This window comes from Monodon monoceros, unplaced genomic scaffold (genome assembly GCF_005190385.1).
Source record: "Monodon monoceros isolate NGI ecotype Baffin Bay Population unplaced genomic scaffold, NGI_Narwhal_1 Super_Scaffold_12, whole genome shotgun sequence".
Lineage (NCBI taxonomy): Eukaryota > Metazoa > Chordata > Mammalia > Artiodactyla > Monodontidae > Monodon > Monodon monoceros.
Window position 1 is genome coordinate 41,848,076 of NW_021703768.1, and position 18,863 is coordinate 41,866,938.

An 18,863-nucleotide genomic window follows, 5' to 3' on the forward strand; every position below is an offset into this window, starting at 1 on the left:
CCCCCTACTATGTTTGAAGGAGGTGTTCTAGGCACCCACAGATACATCAGTAATCAAAACAGAGATTCCTTCTCCCAGGGAATATCTGCTGACTCAATAAAACGTAGCTTAGCAAGTTTCTTAACAAGAACATCAACGATTTCTGTAATACAGATAGGGTGCACTGATATTATTCAAAGAAGACAACAGTGGTATAAAATTAAAACTCAGAATTCTTTTGAGAGCTAAGAAATATTTTCTAATGTGTTGTATCCTTCAGTGGGCCCACAGCATTTTATAGGATAGAGAGAATTTAGGAATCTATTGCCACTTTGAGATAGATGAGTTGATCTAAAATCCCAGCCTGTCTTTCCTCCATCACACGTCACCTGCGCGGTAGAAGTATTTAACAGGAGGTACCAAAAAAGGGAACTATTACCTAATGCAAACCTTTTTAACTCTTTTAGATGGTTATTTCTCATCTAAGCATATGAAGGGTTTCATTTAGAAAATGTATCGATCTCCCTAGAACAGTTAACGATTCCCAAAATATAACATGTTTTTATATTTCCACTCCTTTTCTTAACTTGTTCCTTCTGCTCCCAAAGACCCTTTTTGATCCTCCCTTCTCCTTCTTGTCTCTCATTTATAAAACTGAGGAATATAAACACATGAATGAATGGAGCCTGAAAGCTGCTAGAGGTGGGTTACAGCCAGGAAAGCTTAGGGAGGAGGATGGGTGCTTGCAGAAATTGCTTTCAGTGTCATTCGTTCTGTAATGCAGTCTTGTGTTATTTCTAAAAACAAAGATGGACTGGACAGTAAGTTAAGCCCAAATCAGCAGGCTTTCTCCCCCAAGTACTGGAATACAATAGTCACTTTGTTTCACAAATATATAAAAACATACTTGGCTTAGTTTCTTCAATATATTACTCTCATTTCAACTGAGCTCATTTGTAAAAAGGGCCCATCTGTAAATTGGCAGCTGGGGCCTATCCAAGTAGCAAGAAACAATCAAGAGAAAAAGTTGATTCAAGACTTTAAAGTGAAAAAAAGAAAATTAAGTTATATCTTAAAAATCAAATAAAATGTTTCTGTTTTTCATAAATTCAATGACAAGAGATTGTTGTGGTGAAGTGAAAAGAGCAGATGAGTTGAAGTCCTAAGACTTGGGTTCAGGTCCCAAGCTGGATCTTGGGTAATTTATCATTTCATTTCTGGAACCCTCATTTATAAAATGGATAAGGAAGTAATATAACACCAGGCTTCCCCGGGACAGTTGAGAGAATTACCTGAGATAATGTATGTGAAACATACCTTGTACTACACACATGTTATTTCAAATGATTTCAGTCTCTCCTCTGTGATCCCATAATACTCCTGACATATTTCCATTGGCTCTTACCATGATATTGTAATGATTCGTTATATGTAGGTGACTTGAGGGAGGGGACCATATTTTATTCATTTTTGTATTTCCTTGGACAGTATTCGGCCACACAGCAAGTGTGCAAAAAATACTGGTTGAGAGAATGAATACATTGTTGTTTTGTTAAATGACTAATGACATTTAAAAAAACTAAAATATGCTTCAAATTCTGAACAAAGATAGCTTTCATTTTTGGAAAATTTCCTTTTGCCAATTGTAGTTTCTACACATAGGTCTTCATATGCTGCTCACAATGTTAGGCTTAAATTTGGTCTATCTAATGTACCTTTTAACTGTATTTTGGGGGGTAATATACCAATTCCAAAGTCCTTTTGAATATGAAGGGAAATATTAAAAATTCAAAAAGATCACTTTTGGTTTCCTATAGTAACATTTAAGCTGGCAACATGTTCCAGGAACTTGGTTATTTTTTGATAAGTCATCTATTTTCTTTCATAAACAACAGTAAGCTGTAAAATAAACCAGTTTAAGCTTGAGGTGGAGGAAAGAGAAACGATGAAACCTAATTTAGCTTTCTCAATTAACAATGACGGTACTCTACGGGGAGGACACACAAGCACGTGGACGCTTACACACACAGATGCGCATCCGAGTAGACATGCAGGGACAAATTTCAGAGCTCCGTCCTGCTGTCAGGATGGGAATTCACCAAGGCGCTCTTGCAGCATCTCCAAATGAAATGCATGGGCACATCAGTAAGGGTCGAACATAGGGCATAAAAAGTGCAACGACTCGCTCTTCATTTGGCTTCTCTTTCACACCCAAGCTCATTGCACAAAGGTCCAACCATGACAGGGTGCTGAAAACTGGCAGCATTAAAAAAGAACCCAGAGTCACAGAATTATTTCATAAATATATGTAAGACTGAAGGAATGTGTGATGCTCCCCTGTTTGGTGCATCTCAAAGGTGGGTTAAAACCAACTTTGGAATGAATAGCTCTCAGAGATCTGAAAGCTTTCTAATACTGGGATTTTCAACTTTGTGATTTAACGACAACCCTGCTGTTGGCCTTTCCTGACCTGTTGTGAAGTAAATCAGGCAAACTAATGTGGGCTAACAAGTCTTTTTCACACTGTTCGATCACCCTGCCTCTCTTTTTCTCCGCAGACATGGCCTTTCTCCCACTCTGTCTGGCCATCCTCCTCAAAGCGCACAAAATGGCCACTGTAACCCTGCATTACTGTCATTAGATCACAGGTTAGTCAAGTGGAACTGGCTGGCCTTCCCAAAGGAGAGCTCTACTTCAAAAATCTGTCCATGTCAAATGAAGAAAAAAACCCCTGAGCATGGGGTCACCCAGATCAATGATCAAAAGAAACGGAGAATGAAGCGGGGGGGGGGGGGGGGGGGGGCGGACCCCCCCCTCCTTTTTGTTAAACACACACACAGGTCTGATTTATTATAAGGAATACAGAGATAACGATGAGGTTTTCTCCTCATACACCCTGTTTTCATTTTTTTTATTAACTAACTTGTTTCCATCAGGCCCTTCTGGTTGGTAAATTTGGGGCTTTGGGCAAGTCCACAAGGAATCCTTAAAATTTCCCCGAAAAGAAAACACACTCCAGGAAATCCCGTTTTTAGGAGGGCTCTTAAGTAGGTCCCAAAACATTGAAAAGCCATAAAAGTAATGCAAAGTAATCCACCTTTAAGGCTTAAGAAGATTCTATTTAAATCTGAAAGTAAGAATTGGTGCAACGAACACTCTAAAATAATCCGAGTAACCTCTTGGGCCTTCAAAGAGAGGAAACAACAAGCCTGTCAGTCACATCCTGAGAACACACCAAGTGACACACTATAAAAAGCAGATTTCTGGGCTTCTGTGGTGCCTGCCAGAAACCTAGAGATCTGCAGGTAGGTCCACAGCTAGTGCAAGCACCTCTCTTATTTTTATGCTTTGGCAAAGTATAACATTCTACATTTGCTTTTGTATTTTTTTTCTTTTAAAGACAAAGCTACTAACTTAACAGTACTGCCAAACTGACATATTAAAAAATTAAGGCAGAATGATCTATCTGGAACATCATCAAGAACAAGCTTTAGTATCAAATTGTGCAAGGGAAAATCACCGAAAGATCTGATCTTTCTGGTTTCATCCCAACAAAAGAGGAAAGGATGTTTTATTAGCTTAACAATTTTTTAAAAAAGCAGTTTCTGACAAGAACTCTGTATATATGAAAGTAAAATAAATTAATTGCTTATAACTAATCTAACAAAAATTGTAAGGGTTGTATAAGGTCCTCATTGCTTCTTTGTTTTCCTTTCAGGTTTTTTTTTTTTTTTTTGTATTTGTAATTTATTCTTTGAGTACCCTCAAAAAGCATATAAATATTTGTGCCTATACGAACTGTCTTCTGTCTCATTTTTGTGTATCTGACGAGCACTGACGGGCCACTGTACCAGACACAGTTATAAGTGCCATTTAATCCTCATAACATCGCTGTCCAGAGGAGGGGAAGGAGCAACGATTAATACTGACTGAGCACTCTCTATGGGCTCAGTCTTCATTTAATCCTCACTGCTCGCTATAAGGTAAGTTCTAGGATTATCCCCATTTTACAGATGAGGAAACAGACTTAAAGTATTGAGTATTTGCCCAATATGACTCAGCTGGTCAACAGTAAGCAGGATTTAAATCCAGATTCTGATCTCAGAGTCTTACTGTTTGTCACCTCCAAACCCAAAATGCCAAGTTAAATACACCTCAAGTTAAACATGTGTATGTCCTCTGACCCAGTAATTCCAATTTTACATTATATACTTGAGAAATGCTTGCAAAAATACAAAAGGAAACACATACAAAGATAATCATCAACAACTTTGTTTATAATCTCAAAAATCTAGAAACAACCTAAAAGTTTATCAATAAGAGAATGAATGAATAAAAACTACGGCACAGCCATGCCCTGGAACATAGACTCACTTCTGAAGAACTGAGGGCAAAGCATTTAAACGCATGTTTAATGATTTGTTTCTTTAAAGTAAAGCTCTGAAACAAATATGGTAAAAATATTAATATTTGCTAAATCTGGGTGTTGGGTGGATGAATTTTTCTGTTATATTATTTTCTGTACTTATCTGTATGTTTGAAATTTTCTTTTTCTTTTTTTTAATTTGTGGCTGCGTTGGCTCTTCGTTGCTGTGCGCGGGCTTTCTCTAGTTGCGGCGAGTGGGGGCTACTCTTCATTGTGGTGCGCGGGCTTCTCATTGCGGTGGCTTCTCTTCTTGTGGAGCACGGGCTCTAGGCATGCGGGCTTCAGTAGTTGTGGCACACGGGCTCAGTAGTTGTGGCGCATGGGCTTAGATGTTCCACAGCATGTGGGATCTTCCCAGACCAGGGATCGAACCCGTGTCCCCTGAATTGGCAGGTGGATTCTTAACCACTGTGCCACCAGGGAAGTCCCTGTTTGAAATTTTCATAATTTAAATAATTTGAGTATGACTCCTTGGATACATATCCTCATACAATCAAATATATCTTTCTCGTGTAATCAGAATTGGAGTTTTGCTAATTTGACTTAATAAACTGCTTAAAACTCATGCTAATAATCTAGAGAATGAACTACTAAAATTAATTTTCTTGAAATAATTGTAACATTTTACTGCTATTATATTAGAAGTACTAGCTTTAATATAATTACGTTCATTAATGTATAGTTCATATTTCATTATGTTAATAAGCAAAATGCATTAGGTTGGTGTTTCTAACCTTTTGATATTCAAAGTTTTATAGTAATGTAGGCTGGCTGAAGGCTGAGAGTTATAGATTAGAGTGGAACAGGGCTCATGAGGAGTAAAGAGAATACTTTTCACTGTATACTTTTTTGTACCCTCTTAAAAGTATACTATGTGGTTTTATTAATTATTCAGATTATTAATTAAAATGGATTTTTAAAGATTATGTAATATTCCATGGAGATCCAAGTGAAAATGATAGACATACATTTTCTATAGGATGTTAGTCATATAATCTTAATTGACAGAGAATGGGTCAAGTAATCTTAACTACAGTTCCTTATAAACTTGTCCATATTCGTGTTCAGACTGAGCCAGAGAAGAGCTGTTGTTCTAAAAATAATTTCAGTGAAAGTAAATCCAGGAATTACAGCCATATCTCTTGCTTAAACATCTTAAAGATATGACATTTTTAATAGCACACATTTTTCAGTTCAGCTTTACTACGGCTAAAGAACCATATGACAAAATCTTGACTAACTAGAATCCAAACAAGAACAAGTACTAAAGGAATTACAATTTTTATATATTCCCTTTTTAACAGATGAAACTACAAAAACACAGATTTGTATCTAGTGTTTTACCAAAAAAAGCAATGTCTAGAGCCTCATATGGAGTTAGTGCAGATTCAACAAAATATTCTATACTTTGTGCATCAACACTGCTAGAACTAATGTTCTAAATAATTAAAGGGCATTGCACATTGAGAATCATTACAGAAAGATGGTATTTCCCTAGGGCAGAAAACTGTGCTGATAAAGTTTAAAAGACAGAAAAAAAAAGACAGAGAGAGCTTTTTGTAAAGTGTAAAAGAGATAGCTATATTAATAAAAATTTTCTGTTAACTATAACAGGTTCAAGCAATCTAGTGATCTCATGTTAAAAGTCTGTTTTCCCTTTTCACCTAAAAAAAATGAGCTTGTTTGCGTATTAATATAAAAATCATTAAAAGCTATTATTAAGAAAAAACAGAAAGATATCAAGAGCTTTAAAGAAAAAACATCAGGTCGAGATAAAAATTTGGAAATTCAGTATCATTTTTTTATTGCTCCAAACCTGCAGAAACATGCATTTTTACACTTATGAATCTCTACCTACACATTTAAATAATTCAAATATTTAGACTTCACTTTCCAATAAGTTTGACAAGTACCATTTTAAATGAAACTATATTAGAACTGAGTAAAATGTAAATCTTTATATATAACAAGAAAGAAAGGTGTTCTTTCTTAAGAATTTATGTTTTTATGTTTTGGAAAATCGCGCCATTTGTCTGGGCATATGATCTGCTTTTGCATAACAGTAATAACAATAATAACAGTATCAATGATACTATTTACTGCATATTGATTATACCTCTATCTCAAGATCTTTTTTGGTTTATTTTTTCAGGATCCCTCTAATGATTACTCAATCTTCTCCTCAACGCAATGTGCTAGATCATGATGACAGAATATCTTTCTTTTATAGCACTGTTAACAATTGCAATCTTCAACCAGCTGTTCTCTAAGGATTCCCCTGCCAAGCTCTTATTTTCATTTCATTATTTCTTTGTTCTCCTGTCTAAGCTACACACAAGTTACCCAGATTTTCCACTCTGGCCCCTTTCAGTAAAGACTTCTTTTGGCTTGATAAATCATCAGTCAAAACTACAGTCTAAAAATAAATAATATATTACAAATTCTCCATGTTAAAATTATATCATTCTATGCAACATCCAAATTATTTCACAGTTCATACATAGAACCTTCTTCCCATAAGGCTCAAGTGATTTTACTTATCATTTATGAAAACAATTCCAGTTATTTTACGGAGCTATTTACTGTCAAAACATTCTTTACAAGCATTCTTTTCAAGCTCCATAATCTTATTTCAGGTGTGGGATGAACTAAACTCAGTCAGTCTATACACACACTAATGAGTTCAGACACTTGAATATGTTTAATTGTAAGCCTAAATAAAACAAAATGAAATTCTACTTGAATCTTTTCCTTTACATACGAGTAGAAAACTTGTAGATGTTCTTTTTTTAAAATTTTTGGTCAAAGATTTATATGAAATTTGGATTTCAGAATTTCTAGTAATGAAGTTAAAGACCTTAATAGGCCCAGTCTGGAAGGAACTATGCAGTGCCTGCAAACGGAGATGCTAGTTTTATTCATTCGACTCTTGTAAGAACACCTTGTTGTTTGTACTGAAAGTCTGCACCTTACCTGCATTTGAACCACTAGATACCCCTTTTCTCAAGAAACGAATACTCAAAGTGGGTATGTGAATATTTAAATAAGAGAGTTGTGGCTGCATATGGAATTCTACATAAAGAGATATTACTAAAGAAAGAAAAAGAATGAGTCTAGACACCAGTGAACAAAAGGTAGAAGAGGTTCTATAGACAAATTACTCAGGTGCGGATGAGTTCTTTTCTACCAGAGCCCAGGCTCATTGGAAGAGTGGCCACTTCTTAGCACCATTCAGTCTACTGTCTGTACCATTGCCCACGTCTAGTTCATTGTTTTCATCAAAGGCACATGCAATTCATAGGTAAAGAAAAAAACTAAAGTGCCAAGGAGAAAATGCCTGTTTCTGAGCAGCAGAGTAGTCTATTCATCTCAACAGATGAAAGCAGGTATCTTTCATTACGTGTTTTTGTTCTTACAGGAGGAAGTCTAAAAATACATGATTTTCATATTTGTGCTACCACAGCCGAGCTTTTCAAAGTCACTGCCAGAAATGGACTGGTTTTCTTACCTGCTTTTTCCATGTTTTAAGTTAAGGATGTCTGCCTCATTATAAACCTTGCTGCTTCCCTAGACTTTCTGTAGTCTGGCTTCGCTGTGATTACTGGTCGAAACCTTTAATTACAGTATATAGTTTGTGCAGCTGCCTGGAAATTGGTCTCAGGGTCAGTGGCTCTTCCCGTTCCCCTCTTTCCATTCTTTTGAAGCAATATTGCTGAACTGGAGGCATTGTTCCAGCTTTTGGCTGTGCTCTGTCTGCTGCACACTATGAATAGCTTTGCAATCACTCTAGCAATTGGTTCTTCAAGTGCCTTTAGGTTGTCAATTGTAATTCATTGGCTCCAGGCACCTTTTCTCTTTTTATTCTCTTGAGGTCTTTTCTTATTTAATTTGCAATAATATTAGGGAATGTCTTCTTCAGACATGTCACTAATGTCTTTCTGATTATGAGGCTTGGTATACATGTGACTTTCATACATCTGCCTGTTAAAATGTTTCACTACTTTCCTTATGTCTGATATGGGATGACAATCTTTGCAGTATCTTGCAAGGAATTTAGCTTAATCTTGAAGTCTTCTTTATAAAGAATAATCTAAAGAATCCGCTGTAAAATACTCTCACTGGAGTTAATTTATGTAATTAGTTGTTATTTTTGTAACTTCCCAAAGGCGTAATTTTTCATGTTTGTAATAAGAATTAAGCTCTCATATTTTCTTCCTAGAATCGTGCTCTATTTTTTTAGTACATACAAATTATAAATTTGAGCTCTTATACAACTGAGAAATAGTTAAGAAATAAAGGGTTCTGACTATTTAGAAATCAATGCCTATGTTTTTAGACCCTTTTCAGAAAACCTATCCTCAGACATCTCTTGAGAGATTATATAAAGAAAATATTCAAACTATTCAAAATGAGTTCTGCACTAGAGGAAGTTTATTTTTCTTTAGAGAAGAGAATAAACAAACATATCTCTTGATCTATTTAGGAAACAAACAAACAAAAAACCTTTAGTGTATTAAGTCTCAAATCCTTAGCTCTGGATAAGACCCAGCAGATTAACCCCTCTCATTAGTTGTAGCCATCCCAGAGTAACCAAAGGTATTTTTAGGCAGACACTATGTAATAATAATAATGATAATAATTATCATAATGATAATAACTAACACTTATTGTGCTTTTTATCTTCAAAGCACCTTACTGGCATTAACTATGAGTCTATTTTCAAATAAATTTAACTCGACAAATGTTTTATTAACTTTGTAAGCTATGGAATGTGTAGTAACTGAGTTTCTTTGCAAATGAAATAAATAAATAAAACTAAGAAACAAGGAAATGATTCTGGAAACTTTTGCCTCAGAATCATTTGTTGCCTTTGCTGAATGAGAGTTAATCAAATACTTATTTTTACAAACTACAAAATGGAAATACAGATATAAAGGGTGAAGTTCACCAGTACAACCAATCAAATACATATTGCTTCAAATAACGAAAAAGTAAAATAATATTGTTTGGATAAAATCAAACTCTAACTGTATTAGTTATGGTTCATTATTGTAAAATATTTATAGGAAGAAAAACTGTTAAATGTAAGAATTTTAAAAATCCTTCTAAGTTTCACAAATGTAATAAATACTTTTATTAATTTATACAGCTAAATTTGTTTTTATTAACTTGAATACATTGCTTTAAAATCATCTCAATTATGTTCCCATAGAGTTTCACCATGTACCATACCAGCCTCCACATGAGAAATATAAACAGTAAAAGACAGTTTGTGATGCTAGCAAGTGAAACAAGCTCTATATGGTTAAAAGACAGGCAATTAATAAAAACATATTAAAATAATATTATTCAGGCAGGATGTCCTCACTTTTTATGAGGGACTTGGGAAGAAAATAGTAACCTGTTGTAAGCAAAGTCCTCAAGTGAACAAATATAAGTACATAAAAAGACATTAAAACAAACTTTTGTAAATATGGTAGTTAACAGATTGAAGCTTTTAAACACTATTAACATGGTTGGAGTGGTGAGGTTTCATAGAAGATGTGGTTCGTGAGCAATATTCAAAGGTCAGGGTTTGATGCAGAGGAAAAGGAAAATTTTTATATTCAAGGATGGAAATAGATGACTCATACTGAGTAAAAGGAGAGTAGGGAAATCTAGACAAAGCTGATGGCATTAAGCCAACAGGGAAGCACATACAGAAAGACTCAGAGGTAGTACTCATTCAAACAACATATAGCGAGCACAGAGACATAAACCAACAAGAACTCCTGTCCTGCAAGTAGCTTGCAATCTTGAAGGGTAGACAGAAAAGTTAATAGGCAATTAATTCTAATCTTTATGATTAGGATAAGACCAGGATGCCTCGGGAAGTCACAAGGAGGGCATCTATCTCAGTCTTTGGTATCCAGGAAAACTTGTTGCGACACATAAGCTTTAGGTGGTTTTCCTACGGCAACAGGAATAGTGAGTAGTAGATGAAATGACAGAGAAAAGAAAAGGGAATTCAATTCTCAAGCACATTAACCTGTTAAATCTGTGGTGTTTCATTTGATTCTAGCAAGAATTAGAAGATAACACTGATTTTTAATATGGGTATTGTGAAAAACAGAAAGGAAGTCTGTTCTTTCTGGTCTGTGTTGGGAGATAGGAAGGAAGGGAGGAAGGGAGGAGATGTGGGAATGTAAACAACCAGGGAATTCTGAAAAGTACTACAGGTGGGAGAGCTGGCACTAAACTGTCTGGAGGAGGAAAGTAAGAATTGGAAGAAGTTCCAAAACTTGCCAGCTTTACAGAAAATGAAGATATGCATGTGACTGAATAAAGGAAGAAAGTGGAAAGAAATGGGGGTTTTATAAAAGAACATAATGAATTCGTTTTGCGTATACACTTTGTATTTTCAAATGTATTACTTTGTTATCCCACCTAAACAATTTTCTTGATAGAAGGGACCTTTCTTATGTAACATATTTGTTAATGGGAATTTCTTTAGTTTTCAGTGGGCAGGGCATATTCTCATCATATTGCCTGGTGGATGCAAGAAACACAGGTATACAGGGTTCCCTAGAATGGTGAGATCAAGACGGCTAGATTTAGAATCAATGAAATCAAATATACAAATTAATTTTTTTCAAGGGATGCATATAAAAAGAAAAAACACATCAAAATACAATAAAGGGACTTCCTGGTGGCACAGTGGTTAAGAATCTGCCTGCCAATGCAGGAGACATGGGTTCGAGCCCTGGTCGCACATGCCGCAGAGCAACTAAGCCCGTGTACCACAACTACCGAGCCCGCACTCTAGGGCCCACGAGCCACAACTACTGAGCTCGCGTGCCACAACTACTGAAGCCCACGCACCTAGAGCCCGTGCTCTGCAACAAGAGATGCCACTGCAATGAGAAGCCCACACACCACAACGAAGAGTAGCCCCTGCTCACCTCAACTAGAGAAAGCCAGCACGTAGCAACGAAGACCCAACGCAGCCATAAATAAATAAACAAACAAACAAATAAGTAAATAAATAAATTTATTATTTTTTTTAAAGTACAATAAATAAAATATTCCGGCTGTTTCAAGTAGTCTCTAAAAGTTGCTCTATAATAATGACACTTTTGTAATTAACTATTGAAATGACTGCAATTTCAGCTTCTCTTGCAAGTGAGTAAACAGTTTCAAGAGATCACTGAGTCATTCAATGGAAAACTAACTTCCAAACGCTCTCATTGTTTCCCCAAGATTAAACTGTAACAGCATGGAGTACATCTGTAAGGAATGGACAAAAAATAAGTTGTATCTCTTATATCACTTTAGGATAAGTGTACATCCTATAAGGGAGTTTTCAAACTGCTCACACAATGGGTATGTACACTGTTCATACCTATTTCAATACTGAAATCGAATCAGTATTCTAAAATGCTGCCAAGAAGCAGGTCAAGATATTTGGAAGACTCTTAAGATTTAAAGTATACAACACTTTACAATGACTATACCACACACGCACACAAACACACTCATTTCTCTCCATATACAGAAAGTAATATTAAATTACGCTGAGATTTTATGTGATTTAAACACTGCTTTGCACTTCTAATAAAAGATTTGTCATGTAAAATCAGAGATGATATTCATTACTTCATAGAACTACCAGAAAAGAACAGGTCTCCTGTCAAGCAGAGTAAATATAGGAATTTTAAACTAGTGGATTATTTACAGACAAACAGTGTCCAAAAATTTCAATCTTGCAAAACTCTCTCTGGCCCTTTGTAGGAAAGGGGAAAAGTACACAACGTAGAAATAATTATCTATAAACAAGAAGTAATTATATTTAAATGTACTAGTTAAACAACATAAAACATATATTAGCACTCTCTTCCAGAAAATGTCTAGACTAAGAAGTGAGAACTAGATAAACTATTCATGACATGGTGAATACTGAAAGTACTATTCAAAAACATGAATATTGATAATCAAAACAAAACATGGTCTAAAAAAGTAATGTTTATATCATGACAGAAATACAAATACTCTTCTATTCTTCTCAAATAGAACACCACATTCTATGTACATCACAATAACGAACTAAATTACAATTGAGCAAAAACTGAGAAATGCCTGACTACAAATCTCAACTTTAATGCTGACATCCTAATTTACAAGCTGGATTTTCCTATGCTACAATTAATGAGCCATGGAACCAAATAGTGTCATCTGACCTTATAATTCTACTTCAAAATTCTGTTTCACAGTTTTCATCCTTTTTTACATTTTTTAAATTGAAGTACAGTTGATTTACAATGTTGTGTTAGCTTTCATATTTCTTAATATTGGCTTTAATATAAAATATTCAAGTTAACTCAGTATTTTTGATGTATTATTTCTGAAAAAGTTAAATACTTTTGGATTAAGGAGATGAATGAATATCAAATCAGATTAGACTGCTGAAAGGATAAACTATTTCTTTCATGTTGACAAAATGTGTTATTTTATAAGACATGGTAATGCCCAATAAAATGAGAATAAGATTTGAAAAAGCTAGGAGGTAAAAGAATCACCATCAGCAACTGTGTCGAGGGAAAACAGGATTACTTTTATTGGCTACTCTATCAACTTAACTGCTCATAAAATCCTCCTGATCTATTAAATAACTTCAGAACTGAAGTATGCTCTCCTATGGGAGCTGTAAAACAAATTAGATACAATTACAATTCAATACAAATAAAAAACCAACCTATTTACCCTTAAGATGATTCTTGTTTTAGAAAGCTTTATCATTTATATTAGACCAGAATTTTCCCTAATGGATCAAGTGGGTCACTTGACATAATTATAGATTTTCATATTATGTTTTCTACAGAGGAAAATAGTTGATATGAGTAAATTCTGGAAAACTGTGGTAACTACACCTCCCTAAAGTGAATACAACAAACATCTGTTGCAAGGACTGCTTGGCTTTCAGACAGTATGTAAAGGGTGTCCTTTTTCCCAGTGTTTTGTTATTACAAAAAAAAAAGCTTATTATTTGTTAAAAAACATGTTTCTACTATTGAGTCTCAAGGCATAAAATCTTAAAATTCTGGTAAGTTAAACATAGGTCATTGCCAGGTAGGTATATCACAGAAAGGGAAACTATGCAATGCACAAGACTCCACTTGCTTTCTAAAAGGGCAACAAAATAATTGGGCATGTTGCCCTCTGTCAGTGGGTTACATAGTAATTTTAACCATTGTTCCTATCTTAACTTACTTCTCAACACAAACCTAGCAAAACTCACATCATAGAGGAGGGAACTAAATACATAACTTCCTGATGATTTTCATCCTCTGTTGGAATCCAAGTGATAATTCAGCTTTCTCCTTTGGATTTCACCGGCTCCTACCAGCTTCTAAGCTCAGTGGTAACCTGATATCCTCATTAAATGATAAATGAATTCTTAAAGTTTTACTCCAGTGACAGGATAAATAATTGCAAAATTTCTGCATAATGCATTAAGCACAAAATGTAATAATTTCAATGGGAGGAGGGGAAGAATCAACAAGCCTCTATGCCTCGTCTTTTCTTAACTGCATCAAAGAATTGTTCTGTGTTTCTTGGTAAACTGAATGCATTTTCCCTGATTCTGAAAGAACAGAATTTTACCTACAATTCACAGGTATTCTGCAGGGTAAAACACCATCTTTTTAGTATTTGGAAATTCCACAAAGTGCACACAAATGAGCAGGTACAAATGAATAAAAATGTTTATAAGCAACAGAGCAGCGCACAGCACGTAATACCTTTAGGATCAGGAGAGAAAGTAATAAACAGATGACGACTTCTCAACATATTTCAAGTAACACGTAACTTTGCTCACTTCTCAATCTTCTATCTCCTCTTCTACTCGTGCCTACTCCCAACCATTCTGAGGTTACTATTTATAAAAAAGTTTAAGATTCCATTTTTAGGCTAACAATAAGGTATAAACATTCCTAGGAGTACTGCAGCAAAGCATCATAATAACTACACTGAGAAACCTCTGCTGTTCAAGGAATGGGGAAAACAGGAAGCTTCCATTTCTTTCTCTCCCAAATCCAAAGTGAGTTTAAGTACTTCATTATGTTTCGATAAGTTCAAGATCTACAATGGAATTTGTTCATGGATTCAATTAGGGCAGTCTAAAATGTTAACATGCACCTGGCCTAGTACGTGTTTATATAATCATAGGGAAAATGCTTTACATAGAGCAGTCCTCAAAATGGTATTTGCAAATTCCATCACAAGTCAAAATTTTGAGGAAAGTTCATTTAAAATGGATATGAGTAAAAAGGAAAAGTCAAAGTCACATATGTTCCAGTACATACAAGTTTAGAGTAATTTTCAAAGTATATCTATGATTACTCTACATTCACAACTTCTTCTTACTAAAAGATGAATCACAAAAAGATAGTTAGTTGCCCTTTTCCTAGGAGACACAGCCAGCCAACACCCACATGGCATACTCCAAAGCAATCAATTGTTAAAAGCTTCCTTTATTCAACGTAGCAGTCTTTAATCCCTATGGAGGATTACCATGGGTCATATATTAGGTTTAAAGAACACATTAGTTTCTTTTTTTGATGTCTATGGAAACATATAAACAGTTTCTTAAATTAAAAAGCAAAAAAAAAAAAAATTATATTTTCCACAATGAATCTCAGGATACTAATGCATTTTCAGCAAAGCACCTTATAAACATAAACTAATCTAACATTCATAACTACCCATCATTATACACTATTATATCCACTTTACAGACAGAAAAACTGGTGCTAAGAAGTTAAAAGATGTACCTGAGGTCTTAAGAACAGATCAGGAAGGCACCAATTACAATGCTGAAGATCTGCACATTGATGACTGTCTAAATAGATTTGTATTACTCTTTTTATCTTAATCATTTAATGTTATCCATAAAGTATTTCACAAAATCTAAAAAGGAAAAAGGTGCTAACTACTTAATTCTGAGTGAGGCAACTAAATATACACATAAGCTCTAAAGCTCTATTTAATAAGAAATCCTTGCCTTCTTTACTACTTTTCTAAAATAAATGACAATTCTCTAGATACAGTACCTCCTACACTTCAAATTAATCCCACTCACTTCTCATTTAAAAAAAATCACATTATTCCCATTTTACAGGTGAGGAGACAGGCACAGGGACAAAGATATTTGCCCATGGGTCCCACACAAAGTGGGAGAGAGTCTGGAGTTAGAACATGTTATGTCCTGGGCTACTCATCCATTTTCAGACTAAAGGGCAATGTGGTTTCTATTATTCCGAAGTCACTAAAAGAAGCACACAAGCTATCTACCTTACGTTTGGTAGTGTATATATGTCCATGCCTCTCTCTCGCTTTGTCATAGCTTTGTCACTACCAAACGTAACGTAGATAGCTAATGGGAAGCAGCCGCATAGCACAGGGAGATCAGCTCGGTGCTCTGTGACCACCTAGAGGGGTGGGATAGGGAGGGTGGGAGGGAGGGAGACGCAAGAGGGAAGAGATATGGGAACATATGTATAACTGATTCACTTTGTTATAAAGCAGAAACTAACACACCATTGTAAAGCAATTATACTCCAATAAAGATGTAAAAAAAAAAAAAAGCACACAATTTTTGAAGGGGGGGGCATGGGGGAAGTAATGGAACATATCCTGAAAGTTACAGGTGTAAAGGAATACATCAAAAGTTTTGATTTCACTATTCTTAAGGTTAAAATTCACTATAATTTAAGTTTTGAAAGCTATTCACATATCTTATTACTTTAGTACCATGAATCAGAAACTCTGCTGAGACACTGATTATCTGCCCAGAATTAGTCTCATGCTTTTATAGGAAAGATACAAGCTAAGAAATGAAATTAAATATGGAAGATAAAGAATGGGTCCTTACTAAAAGGTATTTGCTGGCATGGAACTTGCAAGATAAGACATCACTTTTCAGCCTGGCTGATTACAGAATAGGACCCATTGCTTCTCGTCCACAGTGAGCATTTCAGAGGGACAAGAACACGACATTTGAGGGCAAGTGATGCATGGTAATACGCACGACGCATTCCTTGAAAAGAAGAATGAACTAAGTAAGCTGTCGAGGTAAAAAAAAAAAAAAAAAAAGTTAAATGACCAGGCCTTTAGTCCTTTAAAATAGATGAGAAATCTATTCCTATAAATCCTTTAACTTTCGCTAAACAGTTAAAAAAAAAAAATCTATGGCCTCCAAGTGGGGTTATGGGTGTGAATAATAATTTTTATCAGATTGATATAGGCTTTCTGTTTTCTAAAAAACTTAGGTCTCATGTTGCAAAACAGTATAACCAGCATATCTCCAACTACAGGAATCTTTTCAGACTCCAACATGGCAGCAAAAGTCAACAAACAAGACAGACAAAGAGCTGTTGCCTTAATGAGACATACCTCTTGTACTGATCGAGCGGCTGGCTTGTCTTGATGATTGGCCAATATTAAAAACGGTAAAGTGCATAACTGTGGGTGCTGAAGAGCTGAGTGCAGTTCATTTCTAGCAGTCTCTAAATCATCTTCTGAAGAGGCACTGTCTAATACAAATATTACCCCTTGCGATCCTTGGTAGTAGCGGCTCCAGTATTTCCGGATATTATCAGCCCCTGTCAAAAACAAAACAAATTCTCTTTTTAAAAACAGCTTTCAGCAACTGAAAAAAGTTCCCAACAGTAATTTCCTATTGGAAACCAATGCGGCTTTAAAAATTAAGTGCGGGGCTTCCCTGGTGGCGCAGTGGTTGAGAGTCCGCCTGCCGATGCAGGGGACACGGGTTTGTGCCCCGGTCCGGGAAGATCCCACATGCCGCGGAGCGGCTGGGCCCGTGAGCCATGGCCGCTGAGCCTGCGCGTCCGGAGCCTGTGCTCCGCCACGGGAGAGGCCACAACAGTGAGAGGCCCTCGTACCGCAAAAAACAAAACAAAACAACAACAAAAAAATTAAGTGCAGAGATCACAGATGATGAGAACAAAGGCATTAGAGTCAATGGGTGGATATGGCCTTGAAGGAGGACACTAAAGTTTAAGAGTCATTCTTCATGCCTTTCTTATCAAAATATGGAAGAAATAATCAGGATAAGTACTTCTTAGACTTAAACACAAAAGAATGTTTTCAGATTTTGCTTAATAGTCCTGAAAAAACTACCCTCTCTACACACTGAGTTTGAGCCTAACTCAGAGAGCAGAATAACCAAGCTGTTCACCAAGGGTTCTCTCCATACCATTAACATTATCTGGTTGACATTTTCTGAGGACTGCTTACACTGATCAGGACAGCCTTTTTTAATTTATCCAGAAAGTTAAAACTATTAGCACAATACCTTTATGTGTCAAAGTGCTAAAGTTTGTAATGATGTGAAATCTTGGCCTTTGGTACATCTGCATAACACCATTTGGCAATGAGCACACTCATGGCCTCAGTCTGATGGGATGTTCATAGAAAAAGATATTGAGATGCTCTTCAGCCAGGGCCAAGTCTTATTCCTTGTCATATTTCCAATATCTAGCATAATGTACAACTCAAAGTTTGATACAGGAATGAGGAAAATGAGGGAAGGAGGAAATGAAATTATACACTAATTAGGCTTCCAACTCTGAGGAAACTGGGGCCAAGAGAGGTGAAGTGACTAAGCTCCATTCATGTGTATAGCAAATCACAAACTTGATATCTGTGTCAGAGTTAGTAGGCAGCTTGCCCAGGGAGGGCATGGGTATTTCCCATCACATCATGATGAATACTTCCTTTTCTCTGATTCATGAATAGCATGGGCAATTTTTGTGCATATGTGTGTATTGTGGGGGAGGGGGACTTATATAACCAATACAAGTTATTGGTTACATAACAAAAATTAGATATCAAGGAATTTCACCAATTTAGGGCATATAATCAAGTTCTGACCACTCAATAACTATATTTTAGGCATCTCTTGAACATCTAGCTCCTGTGGTAGATATACCGTGCTGAGTGTTAGGGATTCAGAGTAGAGACTGGAGTTGGTGTGCCAATTGTGTGTCTCTTCCCAACACTGTCCAGTGACATCATTTTGGTAGCTTGAAAATGGACAGGGTAGGAGTATTTTTCACCAAGAAAAATCAGCAAAAGCTATCTGTCAGGTCTTTTCTTCCCCTGGAGAGCCAATACACCACTAGATGACACTGAGAAGCTCATGTTTTTCTGGGAGAAATAGAATAAAAAACAAAGATTATAATAAAGAGTAATAAAGCACTGTGATAAAGGAACTTATTAGGGTTCTCTGGGAACAAGGGATGAGTCATCTTATCCAGACTGGGCAAGTCTCTTACAAGAGTAATATAAACCAAACAACTACCATTTATTAAGAACTTCTACATTCCGGGCACAGAGCTAAGTATTTTCAAAAAAAAAAGTAGCTCATACAATTCTTACAACAGTCCTAAGAGGAGGGTGT

At 35.8% G+C, this 18,863-nt stretch overlaps 1 protein-coding gene across 5 annotated transcripts in view; it reads right to left on the reverse strand.

Moving 5' to 3' along the window:
* Window positions 1-18,863, reverse strand: part of ARL15 (ADP ribosylation factor like GTPase 15) — a 416,142-nt gene that overhangs the window by 203,581 nt on the left and 193,698 nt on the right. For 3 of the 5 annotated variants that reach the window (XM_029216097.1, XM_029216095.1, XM_029216094.1), the window contains one exon: window positions 16,835-17,043. In XM_029216097.1, coding sequence (XP_029071930.1) covers window positions 16,835-17,043 — 209 coding nt within the window. Of the gene's footprint in view, window positions 1-16,040; window positions 17,044-18,863 lie in introns of those variants that run through there. The other 2 variants (XM_029216096.1, XM_029216093.1) reach the window with 1 other exon arrangement.